Source organism: Tasmannia lanceolata, unplaced genomic scaffold, assembly GCF_043159265.1.
Source record: "Tasmannia lanceolata isolate RefF3 unplaced genomic scaffold, GAP_Taslan_0.1 ptg000029l, whole genome shotgun sequence".
NCBI lineage: Eukaryota > Viridiplantae > Streptophyta > Magnoliopsida > Canellales > Winteraceae > Tasmannia > Tasmannia lanceolata.
In genome coordinates, this window is record NW_027518706.1 from 8,036,688 (window position 1) to 8,060,606 (window position 23,919).

The 23,919-nt window shown below is 39.4% G+C and overlaps 1 protein-coding gene, 1 long non-coding RNA gene and 1 pseudogene across 5 annotated transcripts; 2 read left to right on the forward strand and 1 right to left on the reverse strand.

Annotated features, from left to right (window-relative positions):
- The first annotated feature begins 600 nt into the window (after window positions 1–600).
- Window positions 601–12,339, forward strand: LOC143859132 (DNA replication licensing factor MCM4-like). Of its 3 annotated transcripts, XR_013239155.1 has the most exons (7): window positions 601–798; window positions 904–1,015; window positions 2,154–2,279; window positions 2,384–2,441; window positions 11,418–11,578; window positions 11,711–11,877; window positions 12,042–12,339. XR_013239155.1 is itself a non-coding variant. In XM_077369815.1 (5 exons), exons 2-5 carry the CDS (start codon window positions 941–943, stop codon window positions 11,580–11,582), a joined length of 453 nt encoding a protein of 150 aa, XP_077225930.1. In that variant the 5' UTR covers window positions 601–798; window positions 904–940; the 3' UTR covers window positions 11,583–11,594. The 3 variants fall into 3 exon arrangements, 2 of the variants coding, with proteins under 2 accessions (XP_077225930.1, XP_077225931.1); XM_077369815.1 differs by lacking the exons at window positions 11,711–11,877; window positions 12,042–12,339 and having other exon boundaries at window positions 2,355–2,441; window positions 11,418–11,594; XM_077369816.1 differs by lacking the exons at window positions 11,711–11,877; window positions 12,042–12,339 and having other exon boundaries at window positions 11,418–11,594.
- LOC143859133 (DNA replication licensing factor MCM4-like) lies at window positions 11,594–14,017 on the forward strand (annotated as a pseudogene). The gene is made up of 7 exons (XR_013239156.1): window positions 11,594–11,719; window positions 12,214–12,375; window positions 12,461–12,541; window positions 13,000–13,078; window positions 13,165–13,301; window positions 13,385–13,435; window positions 13,542–14,017. The product of XR_013239156.1 is annotated as a DNA replication licensing factor MCM4-like (transcript).
- Window positions 14,018–22,788: 8,771 nt separating this feature from the next.
- LOC143859472 (uncharacterized) lies at window positions 22,789–23,910 on the reverse strand. The gene is made up of 2 exons (XR_013239256.1): window positions 23,519–23,910; window positions 22,789–23,169 (listed from the first exon to the last, which is right to left on the reverse strand). It is a non-coding gene; the product is annotated as an uncharacterized LOC143859472 (long non-coding RNA).
- Between the last annotated feature and the right edge of the window lie 9 nt (window positions 23,911–23,919).

The following is a 23,919-nucleotide window of genomic DNA, read 5'->3' on the forward strand; positions in this document are numbered from 1 at the left end:
AATAAAAAGGATTTACTTCTCGGATTCGGATGTTAACCGGATCGGATATACCATTTACCAGATTCGCATCCGCTAAGAGCCGGATATCTCATAAACGGATTCGGATAATATCCGCTTGAAACGGATCCGGATAATATTCGCTTTAAACGGATTCGGATGCGGACGGTAATCGAATTTTCGAATATCCATTTACTCCCCTAGCAAAGAGCTTTATCAGAACTTTACATCTACACCTAATTTTTTTTTTAAAAGACAAAATTACCCATGTTGAATCTAAATACACCTAATCCTTTTATCAGGGTCCCGAATTGTTAGAATCAATACTAAAATGTACCTAGGGAAGAGTCGACATCATACAAACGGACCATAAATAATTGTTAGGAAAGACCCCACATGAAACAAATTGGCCAGCAATAATTGTAAGGAAGGGTCCAAAAAGTCCAATCCAAGCCATAACAAATGGTTAAGCCATAACTATCTTTTGTGTACCTTTGCTTTATTATGTCCCCACTTACTTTGTCTTGTTTTTCTTTTTTTCTTTTGCTTTTAGGTTCGTTTGCCACAACTTGATAATCTTATTGTTAAGGGGAGTGAAAATATCATTGCCCCTTATAAATTATAATACGAGACCATAGTACTATTTATGCTCTTAATCTCCGAAACCGACTAATATAACTGTTTACTTGGTTCAAGCAGACATCGATAAGATGGTTTCGGTGAAAGGGATGATCATCCGTTACAGCTCTGATCCCATTGTTGTCTCTGGTTATTTCTCTGATCCCATTGTTGTCGATAGAGGTATGGAACTGATCTTTGATTCTTTATTGCCATTCCAATTCTATATCACTCTCAGTTGTTCTTGACATAATCATTATTTTGTGGGTTGCGATGAACATTATTAAGGCCGAATCAATGAACCCACAAGGTGTCGTAGGCAAGAATGTCTGGCAAAAGATTCCATGATGTTGATTCACAATCGATGCTGAATCAAAGAACTGTAAAATCTTTGTTCAAGGTATGCAAGAGTATCTTTTAGGATTTTCCACCTTTCCCCCTTTTGCTTACATAATTGGTCTAGGCAAACCAAAACCTGAAGAAATATAGGAGTTGCCAACCGAAAGAAATATCTAGTCTCCAGACCGACTTTAGGGATGCTTGAAATTCCAACGACATTCTCTTGCTTTCTAAGAACTTCTCAGCTCTTCCAAAACAAATTCTTTGATTTCTAGGTCTTAATCCATTCTTTTGGAGATACACATGGAAACACCAAGTTTGGTTTGCCATGTATTCCCCCTTAAAACCAACTTCCCATGTCAAGTCTTTCTTCGAGCTTCATAAATTGTTCAGTCTTCATTAGACTACATTATTCTTCACTTGAATGCCTTGATATAGCGTCCGCTTTGCCTTTTCCACTAATTATTTGATCTGCTTGGATGTATCTAGTGCTTCTTACGTTTCTTTGAGCTCTACCAAAATCATTAGTGACCGAAAATACTTATTACTCTATATTCCTTGATTCCTAAAATGTGTTTTTTTATGACGGGGTTTGAGATTAGCTTCATCTTCTGGTGTGGCCACTTTGCTATAACCTTTAACAATCTCCCATAAATCTTGAGAATACCATCATCTAGATGCTCCAACTATCGTAGTTGCCCTTCTTTAAAAGTGGAATCTGTGGGTGGGATCGTGCCTGTAATCTTCAACTGTCGGATCAGACAGTCGTATCTGATCAATCAAATGAAATAGGCTCTGACACCGATTCGATGCAAATAACTTGATGTTGTTCCTGGAAGCTTGTCCGTGGCCCCGCAACAAAAAATCTTGCATTGAAGAACACACTTTAGAAAAATAATTTTGTATGACTTGACTACAAACTAGGCTACACCATTAGAAGCACCCTACTATACTATTGCATGTTAGCTTCCTTGTTCAAAAGACTCCACAACTCCCTAATTTATAGGAATAGGAGTTGTCAACCAACTTAGAAACATGTAGTCTCCAAACCAACTTTAGGGGCGACTGAAATTCCTCCATAAATTCCAGCATACAGCCCGTGAGCACCCTCCGCTCTTATACCAAATCATCAGCGATTCCTTTTTACTAGCACAATAATGGAATTTGCTGATCTAATTCTTATATCTCATCAATGGCAGACATACATTGATTGTATCCATCTGAAGAAGACGGACAAGTCTAGAATGCAGGCAGAGGATCTCATGGAAAACAAGGATGGCACCAATGGAGCTGAAAATGATGGTCCCACTAATTTCGAAGATAAGGTACATTCTTATTATTTGTAAACAATCGCATTAGCAAATCTGACCCATACTCTGCAATTGAAAGAGCTATCAAAGTTGCCAGATATTTACGATAGGCTAACCAGGTCCCTGGCACCAAATATGTGGGAACTCGAGGATGTAAAGAAAGGCCTTCTTTGCCAGGTCCGCATAAAATAAAATTTCCTCTGGTTTGTTTGTTTTGTTTTGTTTTGTTTCCTCTGGATTCATTATGTTGTGCAAACTTGGTTCTCTACATAGTTGTTTGGTGGAAATGCCTTGAAGTTGCTTTCTGGGGCCAGCTTTCGCGGTGACATTAATATCTTGCTTGTGGGTGATCCTGGAACCAGCAAATCTCAGCTGCTCCAATACATACACAAGCTATCTGTTAGTGATTTTGCATTTTCAAAATCATGTATATTACATGTTTTAGTGTTTTGGAAAATGTTTTATCAAAAGCGTTTGGGAAAAAGAAAATGTTTTCTTGGAAATATTTGCTTTTACAAAAGGATGTAGAAGTGTAGTTGAAAAAGATAGTTCCACATCGGATGAGAGAAGAGAAAGAGAAGGGCTTATAAAGCACTACATTTTCTAACTCTTGTTGATTGCACATTGGGTTGAACCCATGGTTGGACCCGCGGGACGGTGCAACGCACCGTTCGCACACGCGCGCGCGCGGCGTGGGCAATGGGCTATAGGGCGCATAGTGGCGCTTTTTTAGGCGCACTTTGCACTTCGCACGTACGCAACGTCGCGAGGAGCGATTGGAGCCTTTAATTTTTCCAGATTTGATCTGCACCGTTGGATCAAGATGAAGGTGGACCGGTCGGATGGGTGGGTCAAATGGTTCTCAGGCCCATCAAGCCGAATGGTTCAGTTGGGTTGGGCTTCGGTTCGGGCCTAACGGTCGGCCCAACGGGCCCATGACTCCAACGGTCAAAGGGTGTGATCAAATGGGTTGTGTCCCTTCCCCCAACGGTCATGTGCCAAGGGGGTGCGATCCACACCATAGATGGTTGATCTAACGATGACTGGGTTGGAGAGAGGTTTTACCCAAGTATTTCTACATACTGTTTTTTCTTTTGTTTACTGTTCTAGATACTGTTTTTCTGCAGAAACAGAATCTAGAGATTTCTCTAAGGCTTGAAATTTCGGAAGGGCATTTCGGGTTTGATTCCGCTAGTGCTACGCGTCATCAAACATTAGTAGGGCTTCCCTACTAGGCTTCATTGTATCTTGGAGGCAATTCGCGGACCCCCTTTGCACACTACTAGTGGGGGCGAATCTTGTCTTAAGGAAAGTGATATCACGCCTTGAAGCAACAAGTTTCTGTTTTCTATCATCAACAGTACCCTCAACAAATTTCCAACAATCTTAAGACAAGATTTTTCTACTGTTGTTTCAATGGCACTTTATTCAGTTCGTCAAATGACCCAAGACTTTGTCAAACTCGAACGTTTCGACAAAGGAAATTTCAAGCGCTGGCAGAAGAAGTTGCACTTCATTTTGACATCACTCAAAGTGGTCCATGTTCTCACTACTCTAAAGCCGTCAGCAAATGAAAATGAAACTTTGGCGGAGGCTCGTGCAAGGATGAAGTGGGAACAGGATGACTACATTTGCAAAGGGCACATCCTAAATGCTATGTCAGATACACTATTTGACATATATCAAGGCATGGGATCAGCAAGTGAAATCTGGAATGCACTTGAAGCCAAATACTTGGCGGAAGACGCCAGTAGCAAGAAATTCACTGTGAGTCAATTTTTAAATTTTAAAATGGTAGATGATAAGTCTGTTATTGATCAATTACATGAAATACAACATGTAATTAATCAAATTCATTTGCAAGGCATCCTTCTTGATGATTCCTTCATTGTCCCGTCAATTATTGACAAACTTCCACCAAATTGGAAAGACTTTAGAAAAAGTCTCAAACACAAGAAAGAGGAAATGTCTATTGAAGACTTGGCTCAATGCCTCAGGATTGAGGAAGAGTCAAGAATCAGAGACAAGAAAGAAAATGAAACTGTATCCTCTAAGATCCATTTGGTGGAAAATGTCAAGAATTCGAACCAACAAGGAAAAGGCAATTGGAAGAGAAACAAACACCCTGAAAAGAAGACTAATAAGAATAAGAAAAGAAAGGGTGCTTGTTTCAACTGTGGCAAACCAGGCCATTATAAGAGTGAGTGCCGACTTCTTAAGGATAAGAAGTCGGGTGCACCAACAGACAAAGAAAAGTTTGTCGCCATGATTTCAGAGGCAAATATGCTTGAAGATGGCAATGATTGGTGGATTGACTCTGGTGCGACGATGCATGTCTGTAAAGACAGGAACCTGTTTTCAACTTATGAAACAGTTGAAGATGGAAGCGTGTTATACATGGGAAATTCGTCGACAGCAGAAGTCAAAGGCAAGGGCAAGGTGGAACTTGAGTTCACATCCGGCAAGCGACTCACTCTAACCGGTGTCTACCATGTACCAGAAGTTAGAAAGAACTTAGTGTCTGGAAGCATTCTCAACAAGAATGGCTTCAAACTTGTATTTGAATCTGACAAGTTCATTCTTTATAAGGGGGGTACTTTTGTTGGGAAGGGATATATGTATGAAGGGATGTTCAAACTTAATATCAATAAAGTGAATGTCTTTGCTTATGTTTTGGATTCTTCTTTATCTTTATGGCATAATCGTTTAGGACATGTAAATACTAGGAAAATGAATGATATGGTTAAGTTAACCTTAATTCCTAAATATGAAAATGACTTAGTAGATAGATGTAAAACATGCATGCAAACCAAGATAATCACTAAGTCATTTCCTAAAGTAGATAGAACTTCTAACTTGTTAGATTTAATTCATAGTGATGTATGTGACATACATAGTGTTCCCACAAAGGGAGGTAAAAAGTATTTTGTTACATTTATTGATGATTATTCTAAGTACTGTTATGTTTATCTACTTAGTCATAAAGATGAGGTTTTAGAAAAATTTAAGATTTATAAAACTGAAGTAGAAAACCAATGTATAACAAGCATTAAATGTCTCAGATCAGATAGAGGTGGTGAATATCACTTTCCTCATTTCTGTGAATCAGTAGGCATAGTCCATGAAACTTCTTCCCCTTATACACCACAACAAAATGGTGTAGCAGAAAGGAAGAATAGGACACTTACTGAAATGATTAATGCTATGCTTGTTAATTCTGGTTTAAATAAAAGTTTTTGGGGTGAAGCCTTACTTACAGCTTGTCACATTTTGAATAGGGTACCAAGTAAGAAATCTAATATAACCCCTTATGAATTGTGGAAGAAAAGGAAACCAAACTTAAGTTACCTTAAAGTTTGGGGTTGTAGATCTATAGTTAAAGTCCCTAAACCTAAGTTAAGAAAATTAGGTGAAAAGGGTATTGAGTGTATCTTTTTGGGATATGCTAGTCACAGTAAGGCCTATAGGTTCTTAGTTATAGAACCCAATGATTTTATAGATGTCAATACCATAATTGAATCTAGAGATGCCTTTTTCTATGAAAATAGGTTCACTTCAATTCCTAAAGAAATTGAACCTACAACTTCTGTAGATCATCCTTTAGAATCTCAAACAGAAGTTGGTGAACCTAGTGTACAACCTAGTAAAATAAGAAGAAGCTCAAGAGATAGAAGGGATAGGAGTTTTGGCCCTGACTTTGTAACCTACCTGGTAGAAGGGACAAGGGAAAAACTCCAAGGTTCTGTCTTGTTAAACTTAAGCATAGAAAGTGACCCTCAAACCTATGGAGAAGCCATAAAGTCACAAGATGTTGCTTTTTGTAAAGAAGCAATTAATGACGAAATGGATTCTATCATGGGTAATAAAACTTGGATTTTGGTTGATCTACCACCTGGGTCTAAACCTATAGGATGTAAATGGATCTTCAAGAAGAAGATCAAAGTAGATGGGACCATAGAAAAGTTTAAGGCAAGGTTAGTTGCCAAAGGGTTTACTCAAAAACCCGGTATTGATTACTTTGATACATATGCACCTGTTGCTAGGATTTCTACCATTAGAGTGTTGATTGCCCTTGCTTCCATATACAAACTTCACATTCACCAGATGGATGTTAAAATCGCATTCTTAAATGGTGAACTTGATGAAGAAGTGTATATGGAACAACCTGAGGGATTTATTCTGCCAGGCCAAGAGCATAAAGTATGTAAGCTTATCAAATCTTTGTATGGGCTTAAGCAAGCCCCTAAACAATGGCATGAAAGATTTGATAAAGTCTTAGTGTCAAATGGTTATAAGATACATGAGTCAGATAAATGTATATACAGTAAATTTAAGGGTGGCAAAGGTGTTGTTATTTGTTTATATGTTGATGACATGTTAATTTTTAGTACCGATATTGAAAGCATTCAATGTACTAAATCATATCTTTCTCAAAACTTTGATATGAAAGATATGGGTGAAGCTGATGTGATTTTGGGTATTAGAATCATAAGACAGGACAATGGTCTTATTCTAACACAATCACATTATATTGAGAAAGTTCTTAAAAAGTTTAACCATTTTGAATGTTCACCCATCAACACCTTTTGACCCAAATATAAAATTGTATCTTAATACTGGTAGGACTATCTCTCAACTAGGGTATGCTAGTGTAATTGGTAGTCTTATGTATGCTATGACTTGTACTAGGCCAGACATAGCATATGCTGTAGGTAAACTTAGTAGGTTTATCAGTAATCCTAGTTTTTCTCATTAGAATGCAGTCTATAGAGTTTTAAAATATTTAAAGAAAACTATAGACTATGGTTTATGTTATAGTGGGTATCCAACTGTAATAGAAGGATACTCTGATGCTAGTTGGATAACTGAGCGTATAGACCATTTATCAACCAGTGGGTGGATTTTCACCCTTGGTGGGGGAGCAGTCTCCTGGGCCTCTAAGAAACAGACATGCATAACAACTTCAACTATGGAAGCAGAGTTTATAGCTCTGGCAGCATGCTGTAAAGAGGCGGAATGACTTCGGAATTTGTTATTGGAAATTCCGTTATGGTCTAAACCAATGCCATCGATTTATGTCCATTGTGATAGTCAGGCCACACTATCAAGGGCATATAATCATGTTTATAATGGTAAGTCCAGACATATAGGACTTAGACATAGTGCTATAAGAGAGTTACTTACTAATGGAGTAGTAACTATTGATTTTGTGAGATCGAGCCAAAACTTGGCCGATCCATTCACTAAAGCTCTTGCAAGAGATCTGGTGTGTAAAACATCATTAGGGATGGGGTTAAAGCCATTAACCAATAGTCACCAATGATGGAACATCAACTCAACACTTGAATAAACATCAAGTCTTGAGTTCAATGAGTCCAAGTACATCATATGGAGTGATTGCAAGCACTATAATCTGTATTATTTGCCATCCCAAGGTAAAGTGCTTGGTACCTGTAATGTTTAAAAGGAGAAGGCTGAGTATTTAAACTCTTAATAGGCTTATAACATAGTGTTGGAGTGTTTTAGTTATAGGGGCACTCTTGATAAGCCTACCTATGTGAGTGTGGAAGTGGTGCCGCTTCCTATGAGACCTGGCTAGTCTCTAGAGCGCTCATGAAACCAAGATATAGACACAAGGCCAGTACATGTGTCGGTTTTAGAAATTGCCCAAAGAGGTGAAATCTTGTGTGTGAGACGTATCCGGTTAACCAAATAGAATAGCTAGTTCAAAGATACGTCTACTATGCAATTCTGGTTAACTTTGATATGTCCTCACTAAGTGAAGGTTCAAATCGAGAGATACCTTCATCTATGCATAAGATTTCCAAGCCTGATGAGAAAATTTTCTTTGATTTTGAAAATGGTGGGGGATTGTTAGTGATTTTGCATTTTCAAAATCATGTATATTACATGTTTTAGTGTTTTGGAAAATGTTTTATCAAAAGCGTTTGGGAAAAAGAAAATATTTTCTTGGAAATATTTGCTTTTACAAAAGGATGTAGAAGTGTAGTTGAAAAAGATAGTTCCACATCGGATGAGAGAAAAGAAAGAGAAGGGCTTATAAAGCACTACCTTTTCTAACTCTTGTTAATTGCACATTGGGTTGAACCCATGGTTGGACCCGCGGGACGGTGCAACGCACCGTTCGCACACGCGCGCGCGCGGCGTGGGCAATGGGCTATAGGGCGCATAGTGGCGCTTTTTTAGGCGCACTTTGCACTTCGCACGTACGCAACGTCGCGAGGAGCGATTGGAGCCTTTAATTTTTCCAGATTTGATCTGCACCGTTGGATCAAGATGAAGGTGGACCGGTCGGATGGGTGGGTCAAATGATTCGCAGGCCCATCAAACCGAATGGTTCAGTTGGGTTGGGCTTCGGTTCGGGCCTAACGGTCGGCCCAACGGGCCCATGACTCCAACGGTCAAAGGGTGTGATCAAATGGGTTGTGTCCCTTCCCTCAACGGTCATGTGCCAAGGGGGTGCGATCCACACCATAGATGGTTGATCTAACGATGACTGGGTTGGAGAGAGGTTTTACTCAAACCAACCGTCACCTCTAGAATCGATCAGGATCATTCAATATCAATGGGTGCGATCTAACGGTCAGATTTCAAACATTCTGGAAAGGTGCCCTGTAGAGGTGTTTTTCAGACTGAAAAGACACCAGATGGTCTATAAAATATGTGCAAACTTCAGTCATTTCAGATAAAAATCGAATTGGCAATTTTGACTGACTTTACACTCTCTTCTACACTCCTACAAAAATCCCCAAGTATTTCTACATACTGTTTTTTCTTTTGTTTACTGTTCTAGATACTGTTTTTTTGCAGAAACAGAATCTAGAGATTTCTCTAAGGCTTGAAATTTCGGAAGGGCATTTCGGGTTTGATTCCGCTAGTGCTACGCGTCATCAAACATTAGTAGGGCTTCCCTACTAGGCTTCATTGTATCTTGGAGGCAATTCGCGGACCCCCTTTGCACACTACTAGTGGGGGCGAATCTTGTCTTAAGGAAAGTGATATCACGCCTTGAAGCAACAAGTTTCTGTTTTCTATCATCAACAGTACCCTCAACAAATTTCCAACACTATCCCCTCGTGGCATTTATACCAGTGGAAGAGGGAGTTCTGCTGTGGGTTTAACTGCTTATGTTACAAAGGACCCAGAAACCGGCGAAACTGTATGATATAGTTGTGGATTTCTTTTCCTTGACAGATTTCCTTCCACACTTATTCCTGCACTTCTACTCAAAGTGGGCTTTTATGTATTCCTTGATCTCTGTTTTTTTTAAAAAAATGTGCTGGTGCTTGAGAGTGGAGCATTGGTCCTTAGTGAGAGGGGTATTTGCTGCTTTGATGAGTTTGATAAAATGTCTGACAATGCACGAAGCATGTTACATGAGGTTTGTGAAAACAACCAATTACTCCAAAAGCTTAAGCTGTAGGAGATGTCATTGTTTAATCTTTTATAGTTTAACAATCCTCAGTCCTCACGTGTGGCCCCTCTTTTTAGGGTTGGCCTACAAGTGGCACATGTGGACCCTCTTTTTGGGTTGGCCGTTTCATGTGGATTTTTAATATCAAGGAGTTTTGAACACATGAATTTTGTTCTGACACTATGTGAAAACAACCAATTACTCCAAAAGCTTAAGGGGCCGTTTGGATACGCGGATTTTAGAATCCAGGTTTTTAGTTTGAAAACATTGTAAAAGAGAGTTTATGGTCAAGCTGTTGTATGCTATCCTGACAACGTTTCTTGGATTTTAAGTGAGAAATTCAGGTTTTAAAAATCTCTCTTGCATCCTAAGATTTCTAAAACTTGGAAATATGGGGGGATCTGCTACTCTCTTGTTGATGAAAAAAAGGGCGAGAAGTAAAAAACGTGTCAAAAACGACGGCCGGTCCGCTTCTTCTCTTGTCTCTTAGCTACAATTTTGAAGATATCCTGGATTCTAAAATCCGCGTATCCAAACGGCCCCTAAGCGGTTGGAGATATCATTATAGTTTAGCAAGGTTGTTATGTTTTCAAAGTGATCTTTGGAAGTTGGCTTCCTTCTCTTGCCTATGTCACAAATATCGTTCTCGGGAATTTCTCGGCAAGGGAAAATCTCACAATATATATATATTTTTTTCTTATTTTTTTGGGTTTATATTTGGAAAAAACAATAAAATAATAATATATATATATATATATATATATATATATATATATATATATATATATAGAGAGAGAGAGAGAGAGAGAGAGAGAGAGAAGAGAAGGTACTGCCTGGAGTAGATAACTTATCTACTCCCTACTTTAAAATAACAGTTGGGGCCACATTGTTTGGATGATCCAAAGCATTCATTTGATGCGCCCTCACATAGATAGGGTGTGCCCAAAAAATCAGCTCGATAAGATCATCTTAACCCTATGAACTGTGGGGGCAAAAAATGGACAGATTTGTGCAGGTTTATACACGTCCATTTTTGCCTCCATAGTTCATAGGGTTAGGATGATCCTATCGAGCTGATTTTTTGGGCACACCGTATCTATGTGAGGGCCCATCAAATGAATGCTTTGGATCACCCAAACAATGTGGCCCCAACTGTTATTTAAAGGTAGGGAGTAGATAAGTTATCTACTCCAGGGAGTACCTTCCCTTTTCTCATATATATATATATATTATTATTATATATTTATATAATAATAAAACAATAAAGGGTTTTCGCGGCTGGTCTGTCGCACGTCAGACCAGCCACCTCTTGAATGAAGACAACAACTTTTGTCTCCATTCACGAGGTGGCTGGTCTATCGTGCACCAGACCAGCCGCAAAAACCCTTTTGCGATGGAGCTTAGCAAATCCCATATATAAATATAAATTTTAAGAAAAAAATATAAAATAAAATACTGTAAAAATATCGGGATGATATCATAATATTATTGTGACATTTTATGATAAAAATGAATATATCGCTATATTTTTAAAATCTCAGGATTATTTCTGGATTTTTTTGTTTTAGCAAAATGTTGCGATAAAAATGCGTTATTTTGAAAATATTGGGAGATATTTGTGCAATAGTTTCTAGCCAATTAGAATCCTCAGGGGCATTTGACTGCGTATTTTACCTTATCATACCATGTCTTCTGATTTCTTTTTTAACACACTGCAGGTTATGGAACAACAAACCAATTCAATTGCAAAAGCTGGGATCATTGCCTCCCTTAATGCCAGGACTTCTGTCTTAGCTTGTGCTAATCTTAGTGGATCACGCTATAATCCCCGCTTGTCTGTAATTGACAATATCCGCCTTCCTCCTACCTTGCTGTCTAGGTAATAAACTAATAACAACATCATAACACACATAACACAAAATACTTCTTGAGCTGTTTATGGCATTGGCCCCTCTTAGATGAACAGACAGACAGGCACCTAGCTAAGCATATTGTTGCTTTGCATTTCCAGGATCATGAGGTCAGCAGAGTTCCCATCTTGCACTTTCTCCATATGGAATTACAAGTTTTTAGCAATTTGATGTGCAAAATTGGTTTCTAAAGGAATTTGTTGAGTTGGGTGTCTTGAATTCAACCAGGTTGGGGTCCGAAATATTGTGTGATTTCGGTCCGATTTGAGTAAGTTTTGTCCCGCTTTTTATAAAGGGGTTTTAGGCCTTATTTCGTCTTCTTGTCTTTGAGAAGAGGGTTGAGAGCTCAAAAGGGGGAAAATGATGTATTAGGGTTTTCTGTGGGTTTGGTGAGAGATACTGATCTTCTCTTTTATTTTCTTGTTCTTATAGTGGATTTTCTCGTCCCCTTTGGCATGGATGTAGGCTTTGCCGAACCACGTAAATCTTTGTGTCTTTGTGCCTTTGCTTGTGGTTGGTTCTTTCGTTTTGCCTTGCCATTGAAATTGCAGATTGCTATTTAAGAGGTTTTTCACAACAGAATTGATGTCTATGGTTTGTGCAGAGCACAGTGGAGGATGTTTTAGACCTTCAAACTTTAACTGCAGACATTAGCTATGCCAGAAAGCACATTCATCCCCAATTATCAGATGAAGCCACAGAAGCATAAACACATGGATATGTTGAGATGAGGAGAGGAGGAAACTTCCCTGGAAGCAGCAAAAAGGTCGTCCTTTGTATCTATAACTCACATCTGAATGTGTGAACAAATGACATCCTATCCTTAATATTACCTGGATTTTTTTCGACAGGTGATAACAGCCACCCCAAGGCAAATAGAGAGCTTGATACGTCTCAGTGAAGCCCCAGCTCGGATCCATTTCAGTGAATGGGTATGAAACTTGTTTGTCAGACACATGTTTGATTGTTTTCAGACACAAATAAGTCTTTTTTATTCCCAGAAAAGAGTGCGGCACCGGAAAGGTCTTCAAATTTTATAGATAAAATGAAATAAACAAGAGGACTAACTGGCTTTCCTCGAGAACAAAACAGGGAAAGAGTACTAGGGTCCTGTTTGGATTGCTAGAAAAACAATTCTGACAGAAATTTTCCCATGAAATTTTTTGCTTTCCACAATTTAGAAGGAACTGATATGGTTAGAGGTATCATCATAAATTATAGATCTCTCTAAGTGAAAAGTGAATAGGGTTAGTTCCAAGTTATCTTTTTCGTGTATAAAAAAAGTAGGAAATTTTAGAAGTATTTTTCCTCATCAAAATCCTGCAATCCAAACATGGCCTAACGCAAACTCAAGAATCTGAAGCAAACAAGTTGATTCCCATGTCTATAGGTCGAAAAAAGAGATGTGACAGAGGCATTCAGGCGTTTGGAAGTTGCTCTGCAACAATCAGCCACTGATCATTCAACGGGTAAATAAATATCATTGGACACTAGCCACTGTTTTTCTTATTCGAACAGTTGCCTGTATTGTATTTACATTGATGACCCTTAACAGGGACAATAGACATGGATCTCATTACAACTGGGGTTTCCGCAAGTGAAAGAATGAGAAGGGAGAATCTGTTGGCGTTAACCCGCAACCTTATAATGGAGAAAATGCAAATTGGGGGAGCCTCAATTCAATTGATGGAGGTAAGGCTTAATTTCTTTGAAACCATTCCATTTAAATGTGGAGCATTTCAATGCCTGAAATATTGTTATACACGCTAATGCAGTTACTCGAAGCACTGAGGTCACCAAGCAACGTAGACTTCCACCTTAATGATGTAAGTAGAGAAGTAGAGACATTCTTTCTTATAGTGAAAGCTTAATGTCTATTGTAAATTGAATGGTGCTTACTAATGGTTAGAACATTTTTTGGGCTTTTGTCAGCTGCGAAATGCACTTGCAACTCTTGCAACAGAAGGGTTCGTTAGTCTTCATGGTGATGGTGTGAGAAGGATTTGATTAGAGCACATGTAGAGTGATAGGAAAGCTCTTTTGCTGCATTGGGTGGAGGTCTAAGGCTCATTTCCATCATGGTGTCACAGTCAGTCTTGGACAAGGAGGTCTAAGGCTTATTTCAATCATATGTTAGTCAGTCTTGGACAATTTCAGCTACATACTATGTTTTCACACTTGTAAAGGTACTGTTAGAACCGTCAGACTTAATGTGGGCAGATCGAGACCTTAATGTACTGCGTAGGGCTGGCAATTTCACCCGAAAAAGAGGGGATCCGCCCCGCCCCGCCCCGCCCCGTTTGGGGCGAGGGATTCCCCGATTTGATAGGGGAAGGGGAAGGGGAAGGGGATGTAGTTGTCCCCGCCCCGCCCCGCCCCGCCCCATTAATCAATGCCATTTTTTTGTATATTTTTAAGTGTTTTTTTTTTTTAGGAAAACTACTAAAAACCCTGTGGATCGGTTACAAGATTCCCCCAAACATAAACTTATCTTGTCTTTTCCTTTTAATTAGCTTCTGAGAGCATTTTGGGAACTATAATAACCTTTTGACAGATGTTGAAATAATAAAGACAAGCTGAGTGTATGCCATTATTAAAAAATCGTAGTGCCAACATCGGTGGCGAAAATAAAATAATAAATTGCATTTTTATTTTGGTTAGGGACTTAGGGTTTCCTTAATTCCTTCCCACGAAAGAAACATTGCTCAGGTTAGGGACACAGTTCACTTTTTGCATTTTGGTGATTCCCAAGCCTCTGAACATTGCTCAGGCATCTATTTGGGTTTATAACGCCTGTTGGTGCGACTGCTGCGAGGACACTCCAGAGTCAAGTCAGTACTTCAAGGAATTTTGCTATCTTCTGAAGAGTAAGAAATATATCTCCTTCGTCTACAAGTATGTTAGTTTATAATATTTTTATATATTGAAATTGCATCAAGTTGATTAGGGACACCCATCATCAGTGTATCAATGACTAAAGAGGGGGTGATGGTGGAGCGGGGCGGGGCGGAGCGGAGATTTTGTCCCCAAAGGATGCGGGGAGGGGAAGGGGAGGGGAAGGGGATTAGATATTCCCCGCGGGGAGGGGAGGGGGATTCCCCACCATCCCCGCAGAGGGGAGGGGGGGAATTCCCCGCACAGGGGAAGGGGTAGGGGACCCCAACATCCGGCCCCGACCCGCCCCGTTGCCAGCCCTAGTACTGCGTCAAGTCAAATACTAGTTATTATCGTTGTTGTTATCTCTCCTTCCCTGAACCGTTGAACCTAAAACGCTATAAAGATACTCTTCAAATATTATATTCATTATAACTTATTGGTCTCTCTCTCTATGCATATTGGAGACCGGAGAAAACTATATTAGATTGATGAAAATACTAACTTCTTTGTTGATTAAAGCGGAGCAAAATGGGGGTGTCTACAATACTAGAAAGGAAAACAAAATAGTGGACACTAGAGGAATGGAAATAGATAATAAACAATATAACAGGATCTTTATGAAAATCCCTCATTTACAAACTATAGTGTCTATTAAAACTCAAGAAACCACAGTCAAAAGGTTAACTTTTTTGGAAAATGTTTCTGAAAAGTCCATACATAAAACAAGAATTTTTTATTTGGACAAAAACTATTATTTAACAAAATATAATTTGTTTTGCCAGAAAAGATCGTTTTGTGACTGCAAAAAAGATGTGCATGTAAAATTACCCACGACAGGCATCTTTTAATTTTCATTTTAAAAAAAATCATTCCTGGCCTAATTTAACATAAGTGGTATCTAAGGCATGATTCTTTCTAAGTAAGTTGAATATAATTTAGATATAAACAATTAATGGATAAACACATTAATTAGTAAAAAAGAAAGGATACCTTTGAATAAAACAATTAATTGGGATTCAATTGGATCGTTAATGGATACCTTGGAATAAAACATATGCATTTCCACATAAGTTGAGAAAGCAAAATCTAAAGGAAGGAGGTGTTGGCTGTAGATAAGTTAGATTAAGGAAAGAAAGAGAGTGCAAAGACACCGGTTATTAAAAGATAAAAGAGCAGATGAGAAAATAACGAACCTGGCAATGGCATCATTTAATGGTGATATGCGGTACATGGGCTATCTTGTGCCAATCCTCTCCTCTCTCCCTTTCGCATCGTCTCCTCAATTTTGGACAAACCGTAAATAGACAGTCTTTGAAGTGCGGTGAGGCGTTGTAGTCCGGAGGGCAATGAAGTCATATTAGAACAATCCATGTTGGTCAAAGATCGAAGCGATGTGAGCTTTCCGACCCACTCTGGCAAATTCTGCATTATAGGACAGTAGCAAATGGATAGGTGTTGCAGTGTGGTGACATGTTGCAGCCCATCCGGCAATGATTCCACCTTATCACAAAAATTGATATCCAGATTTTGGAGGGCAGTGAGGTGGTGGACGTCATCCAACAAAGAAATTTCAAATGCCGTAGAGATAACCAATGATTGAAGAGATTTCAAATGCCGTAGCAGTCCATCTGGCAATTATACCAACCCAGCACAACTGCCGATGTCCAGATTTTGGAGGGTAGTGTGAGACACCGCAAGTCATCCCGCAAGAAATGAGCTTATCACAGCTGGTAATAAGCAATGACTGAAGAGATTTCAAGCCCCGTAGTACCCCTTCCTCGGCCAATGATATTAGACTCTCACACTATCCAATCTCCAACTTTTCGAGAGATGTGAGGTTTTGCAGTCCCTCCGGCAAAGACACCAGCTCCATACAATCCAAAATGATCAATGACTTGAGAGCAATGAAACTCTCCAGCTCCCTAGGAAGATTCATCAGCTTGTCGCAATACATAATTTCTAAATGTTGGAGTGCATTACCGTGTTGTAGAAAGCTTTCTGGAAAGGATGACATCTCATTAAGCACATAAATCACAACGGAGGTAATATGCAGAAAACATGGCAGGGTGATCAACTTTCAGCAGTTTTCAATCTTCAATTCATCAAGGCAAGGAAAAGCTTCTCCTTTCTCCACTGATGCCCACATCTCCAAATTATAGTCTTTTCAAAGATGGAAATGAAAATCCATTCAATGTGCTGTTACCGTAAAACTCTTTGTTGATTTGCTTCAAGGCATTCCTCCTATCTCAAGATTCTTGAGTGAGGGAAGCTGCCCTAGTGGTGGGAGATTACGGAGCCTCCAACACTCTTGTAGTTTCAATGTTTGCAAATTTTGTAAGTTTTGATGTTAGTATTGGAGAGGCTGAGGTATCTTAGCTGTTTCAAGTTGCATATTGAATGTTTTTTAACATCATATCTACTTAGATCTAGCAATCGCAAGTATCTAAATTTCTCGATGTCTCTATATCTCTTCAGAGTCCAATATCATCGTTCGTATGGCTTTGGCCTTATACAAGCTCGGACATTCTGATAATGAATAAACATATCGAGTGGAGGGATATTTCAAATTGTGTTTTCTTCCTGTTTTTCAGACCTTTTCATGCTCCCCTGACTCCAACCTAGCGAGTACTCTTACTCTCTCTTCTCATCACTCACAACTAGCCCAACTAATATTCTATGGAATATTTTTTCTTATTTGCCAAACATTCCATATGCTCTATTTGGTTCCTTTTTTTTTTTTTTTTTTGAGAAAAATAGCAAGGAATGTAATTCTACTAATTCGCTGAAGGGTGTTTGGTAGGGAATTTAGCGAAATTCGGTAGTTTGGCTGCCGGGGATGTCAGGCGCTTATCGGTGACGTCGAACCCTCAAAATTCGCCGAAAAAAATGGGAGAAATTCTCAGGCAAATTCTTTTTTCCCGTAATTGTCATAAGTTTTTAATTTTCATTGTAGTTTTTTTGGTAATTGTCATATGTTAGTACATCCTATTGGTAATCCTAATGATTACTTTTTTTGCTATTTTATGCTTTGCTAGCCACCTTTGCACCCATGCCAATCTTTGCACAAAGGATGGGCCACAAGCCAAAAAGTGGCTTCGGCGAAGGTGGCTACCAAATTCCTATACAAAAAGAAAAGAAAAGAGAAATGTTATCAGCACTACTGTTTTTTGATGAGGGCACTCTCACTTTATTAAAAGTACGGTATGGCCCACACCATAGAATGATCCAAACCGTCCATTAGATGGGCCATAGCCTAAATAGGTTATGCCCCAAAATCATTTCCATAGGCTGATCCTAACCCTCCAATCTGAATGTTAGAGGGTTGATCCTAACCCTCTATAGATCGGAGGGTTAGAATCAACCTATGGAAATAATTTTGGGGCATAACCTATGGAAATAATTTTGGGGAATACGAATAGATAAAGTTTTGGGACCGCAAAAAAAGATGTGCATGTAAAATAACGAACCTGGCAGTGGCATCATTCAATGTAGACATAGGGTACATGGGCTATCTTGTGTCAATCCTCTTCTCTCTCCCTTTCGCATCGTTTCCTCAAATTTGGACAATAGCTAATAGACAGTCTTTGGAGTGAGGTGAGGCGTTGTAGTCGGGTGGGCAATGAAGTCATATGACCACAACTAATGATGGTCAAAGATCCAAGTGATGTGAGCTTTTCGACCCACTCTGGCAAATTCGCCATGCTCGGACAGTTGCAAATTTCTAGTTCTTGCGGTGTGGTGACCGTGACATGTTGTAGCCCATCTGGCAAGTATGCCAACTTATCACAACATTTGATTTCCAGATGTTGGAGGGCAGTGAGGTAGTGCAAGTCATCCGGCAAAGAAACGAGTTTATCACAGCCCTTTATAACAAATGATTCAAGAAATTTTAAACACCGTGGCAGCCCATCTAGCAATGATGGCAACTCATCACAATAACCCATTTCCAGATTTTTGAGGGCAGTGAGGTACCGCAAGTCATCCGGTAAAGAAACGAGCTTTTTACAGCCCACAATATTCAATGATTGAAGAGATTTCAAGGCCCGTAGTACCCCTTCCTCCTCGGGAACGATGCCAGGTTTCTACACCAACGGATATTCAGCTGCCGGAGGGCAGTGAGGTATTGCAAGTCATTCAGCAAAGAAGCGAGCTTATCACAGCCCTCAATAACCAACTCGAAATGGTCAATGACTTGAGAGCAACGAAATTGTCCAGCTCCCTAGGAAGACTCCTCAACTTGTTGCAATCCCTAATTTCTAACCGTTGGAGTGCATTGCCGTCTCGTAGAAAGCTTTCTGGAAAGGATGACATCTCATAAGATGATCAATACAAGGGAGGTAAGATGCAGAAAACATGGCAGGGTGATCAACTTTGGGCACTTTTCAATATTCAATTCATCAAGGCAAGGAAAAGCTCCTCCTTCCTCCACTGATGCCCACATCTCTAATTTATCCATCGCATGTAGCGATAGTTTTTCCAAAGATGGAAAGGAAAATCCAATCAATGTTCTATTACCATAAAAATCATGGTTGATTTGCTTCAATGCAGGCATTCCATGTATCACAAGACTCTTGAGTGAGGGAAGTTGCCATAGTGATGGGAGATTTTCACATCTCCGGCAATCATTAAGAGAAAGATTAACTAGATTTGTCAATAATGAATTCTGCATCCATTCTGGAAATCGAATACCCTGATAACCTTGTATCTGCAAATCTTTCAAATTACAGTGCGGTTCAAGGCCTTATAACACTTCTTCCTGCATCTCAACATCACCACGATTATCCCCCCATGATAACTCCAATTCTCTTGCTTTTCAAGTAGGCTTGTTTTGCATCACTTGCATTTCTCACAAGGCTAAGTTGTTTTATTGTTAGTTCTCCTCTAAGGTTTAAATTGCTCAACTCACTGAGGTGACGTCCTTCCTCGTCACCCACAATGAAAATGGATAGCGTCTGGAGGCAACTCAGCTGCCCAATCCCAATGGGCACACAAGTTAATGAGACACAGAGATAAGTATCTACATGACTGAGGCTACTCATTTTTCTCATGTCCTTGGGCAAATTACGGAGCTTGTAACAAACTCTTAGTTTCAATGTTTGCAAATTTTGTAGGTTAGTAATCGATTCAGGCAATGTTTCAATGGAATCACTATAGGAGAGGTTGAGGTATCTTAGCTGTTTCAAATTGCATATTGACTGTGGGATCTCTTTAATACCAAGTCTTCTTAGATCTATCATCTAGGCATCTCAAGTATCTAAGTTCCTTGATGTTGGCAGGGAACTGGGTACCAAGGAACTGGGAATCAAGGAACTGGGCATTGTCTTTTTCAGAGCGAAATAGTATCGTCTGTATGGTAGTGGCCTTATATAAGCTCTGACATTCTGATGATGAGTATAGAGCATCCGAATAGACATATCGAGTCGATGGAGGGATATTATCGGTTTTCTCCGAATCCACGATATAACACTTGTTCCCAATAATAGACTGTGCAAGATCGTGCACCAAGTCATGCATCTTGCAACTTGTTATATTTCCGTCATCGTCCTTTTCTGTCTTTGAAGAAAGACCACCATAATATATCACTGAAAATCTCATTCCCAACGTCTTCCAACTCCATTCTTCCTTTAGGGGTAACAAAGCCATTAGCCATCCACATAAGAATAAGTTATTGCCTTAGATGAGATGGCAAATTAGTATAGCTCAACCGCAGAGCTGGCAAAATGGGCAAATTTTCATCTTCTGGTAGTTCCCATATTTGGCTGTCTCTTACAGACAACCACATAGGTTCCCTTTTAAGACGCAAGAGGCTTCCTAATGCCTTTGCTGCTAACGGCACACCCCCACATTTCCTGACTATCTCTTTACCGATTGCAACCAAGTTTGGATGCTCTTCACTTCTCCTTGATACAAATGTTTGACTCTCAAACAGTGACCAACAATAAATTCTTTGCGCTACTGTCTCGAATCTTGTAGACTCTTAGGAATAATTCTATCTTACGGATTTCATAGTAAAAGTGTGTCCTGTAATATTGAATTTCTTGTGGAACCGATGTAATACTTTGTCATATGCTTTTGCCCTTCGACCTTGTGTGCTTTGATCCTATTGCTATTAGTCACCTTGTAAATTTCAGAATAATGTGTGCTCTATTCTTGTGGAACCTATGTGGACCATTGCCCTTCAACCTTGTGTACTCGGATCCTATTGCTACTACCCACCTTGTGAATTTCAAAATAATATGTACTCTATTCTTGTGGAACCTATGTGGACCATTGCCCTTTGACCCAGTGTTCCTTGACCCTATTGCTATGTGGCACTTCTTGTGGAGGCTTAGGATTATATGTGGACTATGACGGTCCTCACCAATGGGGCTAGTACGTTGGCTATATGGGTCCCGCCAGTGGGACGAAACGCCGGTCCTGTCGACATGTATGCGATTTGAGGAACTAGTTTCGACACCTTGGGCAGTCGGTGTAAGCAATAACTTGCTTTTTGGACTAAGCTCATGACCTTGATGTGGTATTGCTTTCGGTTTGACTACATTCAGTGATCTCTCATGATTTATGATACTCTTTGAGGTGATATCTTCGAGCTGTGATTTTGTAGACTATGTTTCTTATTCACCTTGCTGTACTCATTGCAGATATTTGGATCCATGTTAATCCATTCCATGTGTAACTCTATACCCCATTTTGTACACTTGATTGATTACCTTTGTTTCTAGCATGCTTGACCCAACTGTTGTAGCATGTTATTATGTACTGGACTTCGGCGGACTGTGGTTTCATAGTGTGGACAAGGGAGCGGAGGCGTCATTCCATGATTTTTATCACTTGTATTTTTTTTTCAGAGACAGTAAATGTTGTTTAGACATTTGTAAAAGACTTCGTTAATTGTTATTTTTGGATTTGGATAGAGAGAGTGAGAACTTGAGATATGATTATTTTGATTTCTGTATGACCTTTATTGCTATTAGAATTGATTTGCCTTGGATGGTTTTAATATCGTCTTGCTAGCCTTGTATACTTGTGGAGTTCTCTTTGCAGGTATACGGCATTGTCATGCCTCAGGCCGTTCACGGTTTGGGGGCGTTACAGGGTGTGTTCGACAACCATCCCTCAAATCATATTTTAGATTTTTTTAACTAAAATATGCTAAAAACGAAAAAATGCGGTTGGCAACCATCCCTAGCTAGAATCTCGTTAATGGATTTTACTGTTTCTAATCTTGGATTTCGTGGTGCGACTCGGAAAATATGGAATGTTGGCAATGATAGCAAACAACCACGCTATGCTGGTAATTTTGGACTTCGGTTTAAAACACGCACGAATCTTGGAAAAGTGGTAGTGCCCTTCTTGACTCCATTCTTTGAAGTGAGTTTGCTGAACGCGATTCTGTTGCCAGGAGCATTTAAAAAATGCATTCTGATTCTTGAATCTAGAATAGAATCAAGAGAATGGTTGTAGAACGTGGTTTCTGTTGGTGTCTTAGTAACCCTATTTCTTAAAGCCATTTTGAGTATAAATAAAACCTATTTGATCAAACCTTGACCTTGTTGACTGAAAGTAGCCTTGGAAAAATCCTAGGGCATGTTTGGCAACCATGAAAAAATATTTCATGGAATATTAGTATGGCCAGTTGTGAGAGACGGGCAGGAGCCCACTAATATTCCATGGAAAAAATTGTCACGGTCGCCAAACATGCCCTCAATGACTTTAATTTGGTAGTTTATGACAAATTCGGATGTTGCTTGTTGTAGCCTGTAGGTATGGCTCCTGTATGCTTTCTAGTTGCCCAAAATATAAAGGGCTCCCCCCATTGGCTGAACGTCACTCTAAAATGTAAAAGTCACTTTGGTGATGCAGCCAATTGGAGAGCCCTTTCATCTCATTCTAGCATTCCTCACTATACATACATCATTTCATTTCTTTACCAAGGTTATTATCAGATGTTAATCACACTGCAGCAGTGCAGCCCGTTATGTTTTGTTTTCATCTTGGGTTTTTCTTGTTGTTGGATGTGGGATGATCTGACGAACAGTGTGAATTTGAACACCAAACATAGGATCCGAGGAATATTCTAATTGGGATTCAATTGGATCGTTATTGGATCCTTTGGATCTGATTCTAAATGCTTTTCTTGCAATCCAAACAAGGCGTAAATAGAGAGATGAGAGTATAGAAAATTTATTGATAGCAGTAAGCATCAAGAAAAGAAGGGACAGAATTTAGTGGTGCTAATAAGCCTCTAGAAAAATACAAACGGAGATACTGTTAGTGTTTATGAGATATACATTCTCCACACTAGAATCCACATCTGAAATCTATTGAAAAATCCAAGAGGAGGACAAGAGGCCTTGCCTCTGACATAACATGGGATAACACAATACAAGAACACAACAGTCAGAGAACAGCTCTTGCACAAATTACAAGGAAACAATCCTTAAAACCTCCACAACAGAGCCTTTAGTACTAAACTGAAAATAAGAGCAAACACTAAGCAGCAATCCTCTGCCCCAAGAGCAGACCATAACCTGAATGAACTTACAGAAACCAGCATAGACCTCTTCCACAAGAGCAGAGCAAATTCTGAACTGAAAATCCTCCCAATTGTAGCCAAACAGGGAGCATAACCAATGCAAACAACAAAGGAAGGAGGGTCCCAGAAGTAGGCTTTGGTTTGAGACTGCAAAAAAGATGTGCATGTAAAATTACCCACGACGGGCATCTTTTAATTTTCATTTAAAAAAAAAAAAATTCATTCCTGGCCTAATTTAACGAAATATCTAAGGCATGATTCTTTCTAAGTAAGTTGAATATAATTTAGATATAAATAATTAATGGATAAACACATTAATTAGTAAAAAAGAATGATACATTGGACAATTTGTAAGAATAAATGATGGAATAAAACATATGCATTTCCACATAAGTTGAGAAAGCAAAATGTAAAGGAAGGAGGTGTTGGCTGTATATTAACATTATTTATTTGGTGTAGATTAAAAGATAAAAGAGGGGATGAGGAAATAACGAACCTTGCAGTGGCCTCAGTCAATAGTGATATGCGGTACATGGGCTATCTTGTGCCAATCCTCTCCTCTCTCCCTTTCGCATCGTCTCTCCAAATCTTCACAACCGCTAATAGACAGTCTTTGGAGTGCGGTGAGGCGTTGTAGTCCGGAGGGCAATGAAGTCATATTATAACAACCGTTGATGGTCAAAGATCGAAGCGATGTCAGCTTTTCGACCCACGGTGAGGCGTTGTAGTCCGGAGGGCAATGGAGTCATTTTAAAACAACCGTTGATGGACAAAGATCGAAGCGATGTGAGCTTTTCGACCCACTCTGGCAAATTCTGCATCCTCCAACAGTGTTCAATGGATAGGTGTTGCAGTGTGGTGACATGCTGTAGCCCATCTGGCAATAATTCCAACTTA